This window comes from Geotrypetes seraphini, chromosome 11, assembly GCF_902459505.1.
Source record: "Geotrypetes seraphini chromosome 11, aGeoSer1.1, whole genome shotgun sequence".
Classification (NCBI taxonomy): Eukaryota; Metazoa; Chordata; class Amphibia; order Gymnophiona; family Dermophiidae; genus Geotrypetes; species Geotrypetes seraphini.
The window spans coordinates 4,064,682-4,078,900 of NC_047094.1; the positions used below are offsets into that span (position 1 = coordinate 4,064,682).

Here is a 14,219-nt window from a genome sequence, read left to right on the forward strand (position 1 = left end):
TCATGGGGAGAAGTGGCTCAGCAAACCAGAAGCAGCAGTTCTGCTCATCCACCAGAGGGTGGCGCTTACACTAGAGTATCTGGGCTACTGGAGAGAGAAAGATGCGAGAGGGCATTGCACAGGAAGGGATTAAATCATTGGTAAAGAGGAGCAACTCTGCACAGCCCAGAAAGTATCTTAGTCCCAAGGTCATCATAACCTAGGATTATCAGACGTCCGGATTTATCCAGATATGTCCTCTTTTTACAGGATTGTCCTGGCGTCCATATGGCTTTTCAAAACCCGGCACTTTGCTCAGGTTTTGCAAAGCGTTGAGATTGGGGCCGCTTCTGGAAGGTATCCGTGCATGCGCAGGTGTGACGCATTGGTATCATCGCACACACGGATGAATTCCAGACTCGCTCCAAAGAGAAGAGGTTTGTGTGGGGCTGGGCTTTTGGGGGCAGAGCGAGGTGGGTCTGGAAGTGGGGTAAGGCCGGCAGCAGAACGGGGCAGGTTCCACACGTCCTCTTTATCCTAATCTCAAATCTGATAAGCCTTACACAGGCCAACTCATCATATACTGTGATTCACCTGAGAATTAACCATCAAAGCGGTAGAACCACAGAAAAATACTCCAGCACCCTGGCATTATGGGTTCAAACCCACGCTGCTCCTTGTGACCCTTAATCCCCCCATTGCCCCAGATTGTGCCATAGATAGATTGTGAGCCCGCCGGGACAGACAGTGCTCGAGTACCTGAATAAATTCATGTAAACCGTTCTGAGCTCTTCTGGGAGAACGGTATAGAGAAGTGAATAAATAAAGGGTCAAAGTGCACCAAACACAAAATCTAATCAAATCAACAATTTTGGGGGGTTATTCAGGGCAACTTACAATTTTAGAGTTTTACAATTTGTTTTGGTGAAGGATAAAGTTGAATCTATCATAGTGGGAAGAATAGTGAAGACATTAGACACCCAGTGGAGTAGTTTCAATTGCAATCCAGTTGAGTAAGGTATAGGAGATGCAGATGTTGTGTAGTTTGCCATGATTGTTAGGTGTCCATACGAACATAAGAATAGCCTTAATGCAGGGGTGCCCAATATATCGATTACGATCGACCGGTAGATCGGGAAGGCAACGTGAGTCGATCGAAGAGCCCATCCCGGGCTCCATGATAGACTCATGTTGCCGTCCCAATCTACCAGGCCGATCAGCCTTCCTCTCACCGGGCATCTACTTTAGTCTGTTTTTTGTCATTTCGGTGTGTGTGTGTGTGTGGGGAAGGGGGGGGGGGGGCGGCAGCAGCCTGAAAAAAAAATCATCCTGGACGGGATCGGTGTCTTGCTCCGGAGCTTCTACCTCTTGCAGCAGACTTCCTATCTGGCCCTCTCCCTTCTACTTGCATCCGGCCACAACCCCTGCTCCGCGGCTCTCTTCGGCAACTCAGCAGCAGCAGCGATCGACACAAGCTTCTGCAAGTCCCGCTTGTTTCAACTTCCTTTTTCCACAAAGGTGGGACTCGCAGAGGGTAGGCCTCGATGTCGGCAGCCTATCTTGATCACCATTGCTGAAGAGGGCCGCAGGGCAGGGTGTGTGGCTGGATGCAGGTGAAAGGGAGAAGGCCAGATGCAGGACTCATGGGTGAGGGAGGAGAAGAGAGAGAGAAAGAGAGGGAAGGGAAACAAAAGGAAATATTTCATACTGGGCTGGGCTGGAGTGGAGGGAGGGTGGAAAGATTCTGGCTACAGGGTGCAGTAACAAAGGAAAAGGGGGAAAGCTGAAAATGGAGATAGTGACACAAAGAAGAGAAAGGGTAATCACGACCTACTGAATAAGGATAGAGATACAGAGGGGACATGAAGAAGAGGTGAAATAAGAGACATAGAAGTAATGCTGAAAAAGGTGGGGGAGATAAAGACATTGAAAGGGCAAATGGTGAACATGGACAGAGACAAATGAAGATTCTGAAAAAGTGGTGAGAGATAGGGATATAGGTGAGATGGACACAAAGAAGGGTGATGCTGGAAAATATGTGGAATGGTATTTCTGACAGACACAGAAGGGAAATGCTAGATCAAGGAGAGATGGGGGCTCAGGCTGGATGGAATGGGGAGAAATGCCTGGTTGGCTTGGAGCTTCCTCTCCTGCGTCGGGGAGCGGAATGCTGGTCAGCGTGACGCTTCTGCAGGGAGAGCTTGGGGCGGCGGTGGCTTGGGGGCTGTTCCCCAATGACGGTGGCGGCAAACCGAGTGGCTTGGGGGATGGCAGGGGGAAAGAAAGAAAGGGGGCAGGCAGGGAGACAGAAAGAAAAAGTTGGGGGAGAGAATGAGGTCTGGAGGAGGAAACATACAGGAGGCTGAAAGAAGGGAAGAAATATTGGATGCACAGTCAGAAGAAGAAAGTGCAACCAGAGACTCATGAAATCACCAAACAACAAAGGTAGGAAAAATTATTTTATTTTCAATTTAGTGATCAAAATGTGTCCGTTTTGAGAATTTATATCTGCTCTCTATATTCTGCACTAGGGCTCCCGTTTACTAAACTGCAATAGCGTTTTTTAGTGCAGGGAGCCTATGAGCATCGAGAGCAGCGCGGGGCACAGCGCAACTCACATTGCTAAAAACTGCTATCGCGGTTTAGTAAAAAGGGAGGAGGTATATTTGTCTGTTTTTGTATGGTTGTTACTAAGGTGACATTGCATAGAGTCATCTGCCGTGACCTCTTTGAAAAAACCCCGGAATATGAATGATAATTAACATTTTCTCTGCCTTTCAGTGTGCTTTGTGTTGTTTTTTTTAATTTCATTGTTGGTAGATCATTTTGACTTGGTCATTTTAAAAGTAGCTCGCAAGCCCAAAAAGTGTGGGCACCCCTGCCTTAATGGGTCAGAACAATGGTCCATCCAGCTCCGTATCCAGTCTTCATGGAGGCAAATCCAGGTCCCTAGTACCTGGCCAAAACCCAAGGAGCAACAACATTCCATTCACCGATTCAGGGCAAGAAGTAGCTTTCCCCCCTGTTTGTCTCAACAGCAGTTTCTGGACTTTTCCTCTAGGAACTTGTCCAAACCTTTTTTAAACCACCTACATTAACCGCTCTTACCACATCCTCTGGCAACGCATTCCAGAGCTTAACTATTCTCTGAGTGAAAAAATATTTCCTCCTATAGGTTTTAAAAGTATTACTCTGTAACTTCATTGCGTGTTCCCTAGTCTTTGTAAATCTTGATATAGTAAAAAAATTGATCCACTTATACCCATTCTATACTATGGTGTATATGTTCTCAAAGAGGAGAGTCTTTAGCGTCTTATGAATTCTGAGTTTCAGCCTTGATGATTGTTAGGAGATTGTTCCAGGTCTTTGTGCCAAGACAGGATAATATGTGCTTCTATTTCACTCCTTTGGGAGAAGATAGGATGAGTAAGTGACTTGAGGCCTCTAAACCAGGGTAGGCAATTCCAGTCTTCGAGAGCCACAGGCAGGTCAGGTTTTCAGGATATCCACAATGAATATCTATGAGATGGATTTGCATGCACTGCCTCCATGAGATGCAAATCGATCTCGCAGGTAACAGCCACCGTGTCATTCTCTACTATGAACTTCACATAAAGGGTGCCAGCTGTATATCTCACCATAACCCCCTTATAATTTAGGGTGAGCCCCCAAACACCTACTATACCCTCCTGTGTACCACCCCAGTAACACTTATGGCTGCAGGTGGCACCTCTATGACCGTATAGTAGGTTTTGGGTGGGCTCATATGTTCTACCATAAATGTAGTGGTTAGAGTGGCTTCCGAGTCTGGGTCCTCCTCTCTATGGTTCATTTGCCTATCCACTGGGCTACTTAAAAAAATGTGCATCTCTACTAGGTTTCCCCATAACAGGTGCTGCTGTTTTAGAGATAGGTATGTACCTTTTTGTTCTCATTTTTGTGTGGTGAAAGGGGGTCAGTGAGCACTGGGGGGGGGGGGGGGTGTGGGGGTGTCTTACCTTGAAGCATGCGGTGGTCATCTGATCAGTTTGTGGCACAGACGCTTCTAAAACAGGTCTAGTTCCAAACGACTAAAGATGTCTTGAAAAATGTTGGATTATTGCTGCAAGATTTCCATGTCTAACCCGCCCTTAGGTCCGCCCACAGCATGTCTCCACCATGCCCATCTCATGCTCTAGACACACAGAGGTTGGGACACCTCACTTGATGTCCAGAAAGGCAGTTTCAGTTAAGAACATATGAACATAAGAATTGCCACTGCTGAGTCACACCAATGGTCCATCATGCCCAGTAGTCTGTTCACGCGGCGGCCCTCTGGTCCAAGACCAGCACCCTAACTGAGACTAGCCCCACCAGCGCACGTTCCTGTTCAGCAGAAACTTGTCTAACTTTGTCTTGAATCCTTGGAGGGTGTTTTCCCCTATAACAGCCTCTGGAAGAGCGTTCCAGCTTTCTACCACTCTCTGGGTGAAGAAGAACTTCCTTACGTTTGTACAGAATCTATCCCCTTTCAACTTTAGAGAGTGCCCTCTTGTTCTCCCTACCTTGGAGAAGTAACCTTATCTACTAAGTTTATCCCCTTCAGTACCTTGAATGTTTCGATCATGTCCCCTCTCAATCTCCTCTGTTCGAGAGAGGTGGCCCAGTTTCTCTAATCTTTCGCTGTACGGCAGCTCCTCCAGCCCCTTAACCATCTTAGTCGCTCTTCTATGGACCCTTTCGAGTAGTACCGTGTCAATCTTCATGTACAGAGACCAATGCTGGACGCATTACTCCAGCTGAGGGCGTAACCTTCTCTGATCTGTTCGTGATCCCCTTCTTTATCATTCCTAGCATTCTGTTTGCCCTTTTTGCTGCCGTCGCACATTGTGTGGACGGCTTCATCGACTTGTCGATCAGAACTCCCAAGTCCCTTTCCTGGGAGGTCTCTCCAAGTACCGCCCCGGACATCCTGTATTCGTGCATGAGATTTTTGTTACCAACATGCATCACTTTACACTTATCCACGTTGAACCTCATCTGCCATGTCGATTCCCATTCCTCGAGCTTGATTATGTCACGTTGCAAATCTTCGCAATCCCCCTACGTCTTTACTACTCTGAATAACTTCGTATCATCCGCAAATTTAATCACCTCGCTCATCGTACCTGTGTCCAGATCATTTATAAAGATGTTAAAGAGCACGGATCAAAGCACCGAGCCCTGCGGCACCCCACTGGTGACACTCTTCCAGTCTGAGTATTGTCCATTACCCCCACTCTCTGTTTCCTATGCTCCAGCCAGTTTTTAATCCATGTGAGTTATTTCAACCTCAATTCCATGGCTTGCAATTTTCTGAAGTAGTCATTCATGCGGAACCTTGTCGAACGCCTTCTGAAAATCCAGATATACAATGTCGACTGGATCTATCTGTTTACTCCCTCAAAGAAGTGCAGCAAGTTTGTCAAACACGATCTGCCTTTGCTAAAACCGTGCTGACTGGTCCTCATCAGCCTGTGTCCGTCAAGGTAATCAATGCTGCTATCCTTTATCAGTGACTCTACCATCTTTCCCGGTACCGAGGTCAGACTCACCGGTCTGTAGTTACCTGGATCTCCCTTTGAACCTTTCTTGAAGATCGGTGTAACATTCGCCACCTTCCAGTCTTCCGGAATCTTTCCCGATTTGATCGACAGATTGGTTATTAGTTGAAGCAGTTCAGCTATGGTCCCTTTCAGTTTCTTGATGCATGCCATCCGGTCCTGGGGATTTATCGCTCTTAAGCCTATCAATATGCCTACATACCTCCTCTAGACTGACTGTCAATCCTGTCAGCTTTCCGTCTTCGTTTCCAGCATATAGCCTGATGGGTGTATGCTGTGTACATCTTCTTCGGTAAATACAGATGCAAAAAATGTGTTCAGTTTGTCAGCGATTGCTTTGTCCTCCTTTAGCGCTTCCTTCATTCCATGGTCATCCAACGGTCCCACCACTTCCTTTGCGGGTCGTTTCCCCTTAATATATCGAAAGAACAGCTTGAAGTTCTTTGCCTCCTTGGCTATTTTTCCTCGTAGTCTCTTTTGGTCCCTTTTACGGCCTTATGGCACCTGCATTGATGTTGTTTGTGCTTGTTCCAGTTTTCATCCGTTTTTTACCTTTTCCATTACTTAAATGAAGTTTTCTTGTCTCTGATCGCTTCCTTTACCTCTACAGTGAGCCGCGCCGGTTCTTTGTTCTTTTTCCTCTTGGATCCCTTGTTGATTATGAGCCTGATAGCAGCCAGTACAGACTGCTAAAGTAATGTGAGACGAAATTAATTTTTTTTCAGTTTGAATATTAGTCTTATTGCTGTGTTTTGCATTAATTGTAGCTTGTGGATAAGTGAAGTGTTTATACCAACATAGAGACAGTTACAATAGTCTAAATGGGAAAGCACCAGCATGTATGTCAATATGGCAAATGGTGACCATGGTCTTAAGTATCTCATGCTGTCGACATTTCTTTCCAAAGGTTGGAGATTAGGGGTTCATAGGATTAAGGGGAGTCAAGTATGAATGAGTATTTGAGAAGGTTTCTGGTTTCTGAGGGTAGTGCGTGGTGCTGTGAAAACATAGTATTTTGGTTTTCGTTGAGTTTATTGAGTGGAGCTCAGGTGTGTATTCTGCCAACGCCATTCTATTGAATTGGAATATTTCTTGGAGTAAAGTCAACCTAGAGGTATATATATGAAGGCAAAGCAATAAGCCATATAGGGCATAGATCTGCTGTCCTAACTTTAGCCGTCTTAATATGGCCGCAATGTGGTTAAGTCCCAGCTCTTTCCAGGCTCCACCTGTGATATTTAGTGACACTCTCTGGTTAACTGTCACTGAATATCAGTGCTTAGGCAGACACAAGCGATTTAGCTGTGCACAAGCCTCTCCTGCCCAGTTAAACTGCTTTGAATAACAGGGGAGAATGCCAATGACAGTCAAGACCTTTGTCCTGTAGTAATCTACAGCTTGGAAAAAGATATGCCTTGGTTATTTCTGCACAAGAAACAATGAAAAACAGAAATGTAACATATTGTATATACTCAAATATAAGCCGAGCTTTTTGGGCCCAAAAATGTGGGTCTCTGTTTATATTTGGGTCAGTGCTGACCTGCATCCCCATTCCAAACCTGTTTCAGGCTTCTGCTGGGCCTGCCGTGAGACCTGGTGGTTCAGCAGTGGCCAGGACAGGAGGGATCCCTCCCACCTCCCCCGCATACCTTTAGTATCCCTGATGGTCCAGCGGTGAACCACGGCAGGAGTGACCTTCCTTCGCTCCTGCCCGCACAGAGCCACTAGCTGTTTGGCTGCCGTGAGTTCACGGTATACTAAAAGTACATGGGGGAGGTGGGAGGGAGGTAAAAATTCTTAGAATCAGCTGGGACAGGAGGTGGGAAGGTTCCCTACTGTCCTGGCCCACCACGGCTTATGGCAGGCCCAGTGGAGGTCTGTAAGGCATCGGGAAGGAGGGGGGACAGGGTACAGAACCTGGCATGGGAGGGAGTGAGTGAGGTGTCTGGATGCAGAGCAGAGAGAGAGGGGGAACAGGGTTCACAGCCTGACAGGGCAAGGCAAAGCACTGCACTTGAATATTAACACCCCTCAGTTTATATTTGAGTATATATGGTATTTTCAAATCTGTGCCATCAAATTCTCTAATCCTTATCACATCTACCCATGAGCTGCTGCAGAAAACCAGGTACTGGGGTTAAACATTCCTCAAAATACCTATAGACTCTGCAGATAGGCACATGAATCAAATTACCAACTCGCATTGTGACGGGGAGAGTCCTGTCATGCTGGAAGAAACCCTGCAGTGCTCTAAAACTATCCCTAAGCCTACCCCTAAAAGCAGGCAGGTTAGGGAAACTGCCCTGCAGAATTTATCCCTAGTGAAAGGCAACCTAAAAGGGACCCGATTATACTTGCCTAGTTCTAATGTATGGAATGCTAAAAGCAAAGAACTACAAGGACCAGCATGCACCAGGCAGGTGATAGAAAACCCCACAAAGGGATTAGCTCCTGCAATCAGCTCTGCTGGGGGCAGGGTTAATGAGCAGGGAAGCTATCCGGGCTCATTAGCAAAGAACCAGAGAACCACAGGTGTTTTGAAGAACAATCAGCCCAGGCTAGAGAAAATAGTGTGTTCTGTAGGCAGCTACAAGCTTACAGGATACCTGAATCCTTGGAGAGAAGCAGACCTGTGATAGGCAGGATTCAGGAGACAGAAGCCAGCATTCCTCACAGAAAGCAAGGCGTAAACCTCAGGACTGAAACTTCTAATCATTCTTCTGAAGGTAATAATGAATTTGATACAGAAATGCTTGCAAATGATGTGGAAATGGAACCTGAGGAGTCATGCTTGTTTGAGAGCATGATTACAGAGTAGAGTTTGGGGAAAGTAAGAATGCTATTTCTGCTAAGGTGGTGTTGCCTCACAAGACTAAGAATATCAGAAGAGTTAAGAAGTACTGCTTCTAATGGAATTAAGAATACCAGAAGGATCAGGAATTACTGCATCTGAATTTACATGATCCCAGGAGAACCTGACTAAGTAGTGCAAGCAGGTTGCAGGTTCCAGGACTTGAAATTGAAAAGTTATTTTTGTGTTTTCTCTTGAACTTTATTAGTGAATAAAGCATGGTGGGCTAACAGGCTGTTTAGCCACCAATGAGAGCTTTTTATAAAAGCAGAAAATAAAGTCATCTTAAAATTCACACTAAACACCTGCACTGGATCTTTTATTTGGAGCAGACACCTCTCTACCCCTCCATGCCTCATCCAACTGCTCGGCTGAGGCTTGGATGACTCAGGTCAGGGCTCGGGCTACTCCAGTCCAGGTCTTACCCGGTCACAACATCAACAGGAAAAGATTGCCAGAATGGGATGCACGCTACATGTGCTATGTAGATCCTTACCATGAGCATCGCGGTAGTAAGCATGTGTTACACTTCGGAATCTTTCCTGGCCAGCCGTGTCCCAAATCTGTAGGTGATAAGAGAGAGCATTCAGTCAAACTTGACCAGTGAGTCGTGTGCTTGGTGTGAGATTGTAAGGGAATGCCCCTCAACCTAATGGACCATCATCCTTTCACTGCTCCCAACATTACATAATCATCCGGTCACTGTCCCTAATCTGACACCTAAACCCAACACATCACCCCATAAGAACATAAGTGTTACCATACTGGGACAGACTGAAGGTCCATCAAGCCCAATATCCTGTGGCCAACCTAGCTAGATCCCAAGGAGAAAAACAGATTTTATAGAAATAAGCAGTGGATTTTCCCAAGCCATCTCAATAGTGGCCTTTTAGGAAATGATCTAACCTTTTTTAAACCATACTAAGCTAACTGCTTTTACTATATTCTCTGGTAACTAATTCCAGAGTTTAATTACATGCAAGTGAAAAAATATTTTCTCCAGTTAATTTAAAATTTACTACTTGTCTTAGTAGCTTCATCACATGCCCCCTAGTCCTAGTATTTTTGGAAAGGGTAAACAAGTGATTCACATCTACCCTTTCCACTCCACTCAGTATTTTATAGACCTTTATCAAATCACCCCTAAGTCATCTCTTCCCCCGCTTTAGCCTTTCCTTAGAGGGAATCATCTCATTTTTGTTACCCTTCTCTGTACCTTTTCTAATTCCGCTATATCTTTGAGATGCAGCGACCAGAATTGCACACAGTATTTGAAGTGTGACCACACTATAGAGCAATACAAGGGCATTATAACATTTTCGTCTTCGTCTTCCATTCCTTTCCTGATAATTCCTATTTGCTTTCTTAGCAGCCGCCACACATTGAACTGTTTCAACGTATCCTCAACAATGACACCTAGATCTTTTTCCTGGGCAGTGACTCCTAACACAGAACCCAGCATCACATAGCTATAGTTTGGGTTCCTCTTTCCCACATGCATCACTTTGCACTTGCTCACATTAAACGTCATCTGCCATTTTGACGTCCAGTCTTCCAGTCTCACAAGGTCCTCTTGCAATTTTTCACAATCCTCTTGCGATTTAACAACTTAGAAAACTTTGTTATCAGCGAATTTAATTATCTTGCTAGTTATTCCCATCTCTAGATCATTGATAAATGTTAAAAAGCAGCGGTCCCAGTATAGTACCCTGGGGAACCCCACTATCTACCGTTCTCCATCACTGCTCTCGATCTGAGATACATGCCACTCTACGACTGCTCCTAATTTGACACCAGATTTCAGTGCAAACCTTCAACAGACTAGACTGCAGAGGTACAGGAGAATAACTTGGAATTTGGTTGGAAAGAATTAACCAGAAGACATTATTCTTTAATGGCATGAGTGATGACATAGTAGTTTTTGATCATTGGACTAAGCAATGATACCCTTCTGGTTTTCTTCCATGTTTCGGCTTCCCCAGATACCCTGTCTGTGTGGCTTGGTGGACCTTCTCCAATCCAATGGATGCTTCACTAGAGCTGCACCTTTCCTGCTGTCACTGACAAGCAACCATGTGCCTTCCCTTCCCTGCACAGACACAATTCATTCACCTCGTCGATGTATTTACTTCCCTTTTCGCCTGGTGATTACTGTCCTTGTATTTCATTCTGAATTCCTCAGGGATGAATTCGTACAGTAATTCAGTGATAGAAATCCACAGTAAGACACCGGGAGATAAAAACACAGAGGTTTGTAAATTAACCCAATCTCTTCCTGTCCTCATTAAAGATAAAATCCATGTTCTTCTAATTGCATTCCGTTGATTAGCTCTTAATTAAAAAACAAATTGACAGGGTGCTAAATGTTTTTTTTTTCTGCTGGGGTCACGAGCAGAACCTTGTCCCAGATAATAGAAAGCGAGATGTACTTAAAATGTGATGCCTACCTACGGGCTGGGGCAGAAAATCTGGTAAAAACATTGAGAGGATGGTGCCTAGGGTAGAAGATGGGACGTCATGAAGGAAAGTTGCAGTGCACGTCTTCTGCAGAGAATCCATACCATACAAGTGACAATGTCAAGCTGCAATGGCCAGAACATGGGTCCAGAAACCCCCCGACATGTTCCCCTATCCAGACAGTGGAGGTCAAGGAGCAAAATCATTTCAGCCCTAAAGAGCTTTTGAGGTTCCAACTGCTCTTCAGCCTCAAGTTTCTGAATGGTCTTTGGCTGCTCTAAATGTTTCAAGGTTTATTGAAAATTTAATTGTTCGCCTATCAACATTCTAGGCGATATACAGTACAGTTAAAAATGAGGGGAACAAAATTAAAAATTTTTAACAAAAGCCAAGACATGGATGAGACCAATAGATGAACAGGAAACAAGAGGGCAGAGGGCGAAATACAATATTATCAGAAAAGATCACAATTAAGGACAGCACAAAAGGGTGGGGGGAAAAGTTAGTGTAGAGCTGCCTTTACTGAAACAGTGAAAGAATCCCAAGTTATAGAGCGAAATCATCTATGTAAGAAGCTTTTTAAAGCTCCTTTAAATTTATCAATGTTTGGTTCCTCCCTGAGATAGGAGGTCAGGGAGTTCCAGATTTGAGGTTCTGTAATGACGAATGAAGTGGTACGACACGTATGGAAGGTCTTGAGGGAGGGGAGAAGAAGATCTTAGAGCTCTAGTGGGAGTGTGCGTAATCGGTAATTTATCAATTAAAGCTGAGTGTTTTAAAAGTGAGAAGGGAGATTCTGAAGGTGATACGGTGAGGGATAGGGAGCCAGTGGGCGTTTTTAAGTAGCAGGGTAACATGATCATATTTCTTTGAGTTGGTAATAATTGTGATCGCAGTATTTTAAATGAGTTGTAGCCGTCTGATTTCCTTTTGCAATATTCCTTTATAAAGGGAATTGCAATAGTCTATTGTTGGATTAGAATGTTTAGCAAGGGCTCCAGGGAACTGGAAAGAGATCTAATCAGTCGCTTTCTGACCACAGCGCTAATTTGTTGATGGTAGTTGAGCTTGCTGTCAATCTCGCCCATGATTTTTGTCGAAGCTACCTTAGTGATCGGAGGCCTGTCAATGCAGATTGAGGCGGACAATTGCAAGCCCTCCTTCCATGGGAAGAGTAGGCAGTTAGTTTTAGATGTGCTTAAGGACAACATATTGTCTCTGAGCCAATTTTTAATCTTAGACAGTTTTGAGTTAAATGTCCACAAGAGCAAAGACTTTTGTCCTTTATTCATTTACTTCTTGGAAACCCATTTGCCTTGTGCACAGTAAATAAAGGCAGATTTGGGGGTCTTTTACTAAATGCTAACGCATCCATAGAATACAGTATTCCCCTGATATTCGCGGGGGTTCCATTCCAGAAACCCCCGTGAATGCTGAAAAACCACGAATACGGTTTTTAGCAGGGGAGACGGGAGAGGGCAGCCGGAGCACCGGCGAGTGAAGGAAATCACTCGCGGTATGCTCCAACTGCCTCTTCCTGTACTAAAGTCGGGCCTCACTAATCAGGAGCTGCGTGTCAAATACTGTGAATGACCGGGACCGCGAATCGCAGACTGTGAATTCACAAGGGAGCACTGTATAATGGGCGCACTAATATTAATCAGCTAACGTGCCTTAGTAAAAAAAAAAAAAAACAACCATAATTTCTAAAGGGCCCACTTCAGGTGATCGAGGCCAGCAGCGTGCCTGATTTTAAGACAAAATGGGATCATAGAAACATAGAAACATAGAAAGATGACGGCAGATAAGGGCTACAGCCCATCAAGTCTGCCCACACCATCGACCCTCCCTTTTAAGTCTAATGTCCCCTTTAAGTAGAATTGTAATAATGCCATTCTACTGACCCGCTCTTTCAAGTCTATACCCTAGTGATCCTATCCTTTGGCTGACCCTCGTAGGGATCCTACATAGGTATCCCATTTATTCTTGAAGTCTGGGACGCTGTGTGCCTCTATCACCTGCATTGGAAGCTTGTTCCAATGCTCAATCACTCTCTCCGTGAAGAAGTACTTCCTGGCATCTCCACGAAACTTCCCTCCCCTGAGTTTGAGCGGATGACCTCTTGTGGTCGAGGGTCCCTTTAGGATCGTCACTTGGGATCTCTTCACAGAGAAAGGTAGGGGAGGGTCATTAGGGTGGGCAGACTAGATGGGCCGTGGCCCTTATCTGCCGTCTATTTCTATGTTTCTATGTTCTCTTCCATGTTCCCTTGTGTAGGGAGAAATAATCACAAGGCTACCTTAAGTTAAAACCTTTCAGAGTGGTAGATGGTCTACAAGCAGTGGTTCCCAACCCTGTCCTGGAGGACCACCAGCTAGTCGGGTTTTTGGGACAGCCCTAATGAATATGCATGAGAGAGATGTGCACATAATAGAGGTGACAGGTATGCAAATTTGCCCCATGCATATTCATTAGAGCTATCCCAAAAACCCGACTGGCTGGTGGTCCTCTAGGGCAGGGTTGGGAACCACTGGTTTACAGCATCTCATTTAAACCAACCAAACGAGACATAAATTCCTGTTTGTGTAAAACTAATTTATAAATTAGTTTTGCATCCAGGACCAAAGTGATCATTCTTTGGGGACACGACGACACTCTGTCTGCGGGGATTATGTATGTAGGAGAAGGTGTCTGCTTCTGCGCTATTAAATAAAGCTAAGTAAATCTTTTCACTGCCCATATAATTCATTGCGCCATGTGAGTTTTATTTTCTTTCCAGGGTGGTAAACTGGGACATTTATCTTAGTAACTGCTAAGTTTATTTCAATACCTGCAGTCAATGCATGAATCCTTTGTCCCTTTCTCGACTTGTTTACACCCTGCCCTTCTGGGGCTCTATGAAAGCTTTCTTTATATATTTGAGAGAAGAAAAGTATTGGGAAGGGGGGGGGGGACATCGTTTAAGGTTCAACTTTATTTAATAAACCACAAATCAGCCATATCTAAGTGGTTTTACACTTATCCTTCAGGGAGGTTCCCTGCTTTTGTGACCAGCCAGGGATTAGGACTGAGCCCCCCCTCAAAGGACATCAAGGATGGACATTTAAATGCCAGTAGAGGAAGACGACAGGAATTTGCAGCCTGCCAGACAAATTTGGCTGTTTTCTTCTGCCGTCTTCTCTTTTTTTTAATTTAAGTACTCTGTTCTTATCATATACCTTTTTTGAACAGGAGATTCATTCAATATTTAATCTCCTGCTTTGGTGATGGTTGTGATATCATGTACCCAGTGAGACTAGGTGACAAGGCTGTAATTCCCATCCTTTCCCATTATAAGAACATAAAAATTG

The 14,219-nt window shown here is 44.8% G+C and overlaps 1 protein-coding gene across 2 annotated transcripts in view; it reads right to left on the reverse strand.

Annotated features, from left to right (window-relative positions):
• RAB26 (RAB26, member RAS oncogene family) overlaps positions 1-14,219 on the reverse strand; it is a 158,104-nt gene that overhangs the window by 75,752 nt on the left and 68,133 nt on the right. For both annotated transcript variants that reach the window (XM_033962714.1, XM_033962713.1), the window contains exon 4: positions 8,909-8,975. In XM_033962714.1, coding sequence (XP_033818605.1) covers positions 8,909-8,975 — 67 coding nt within the window. The remainder of the gene's footprint in view (positions 1-8,908; positions 8,976-14,219) is intronic.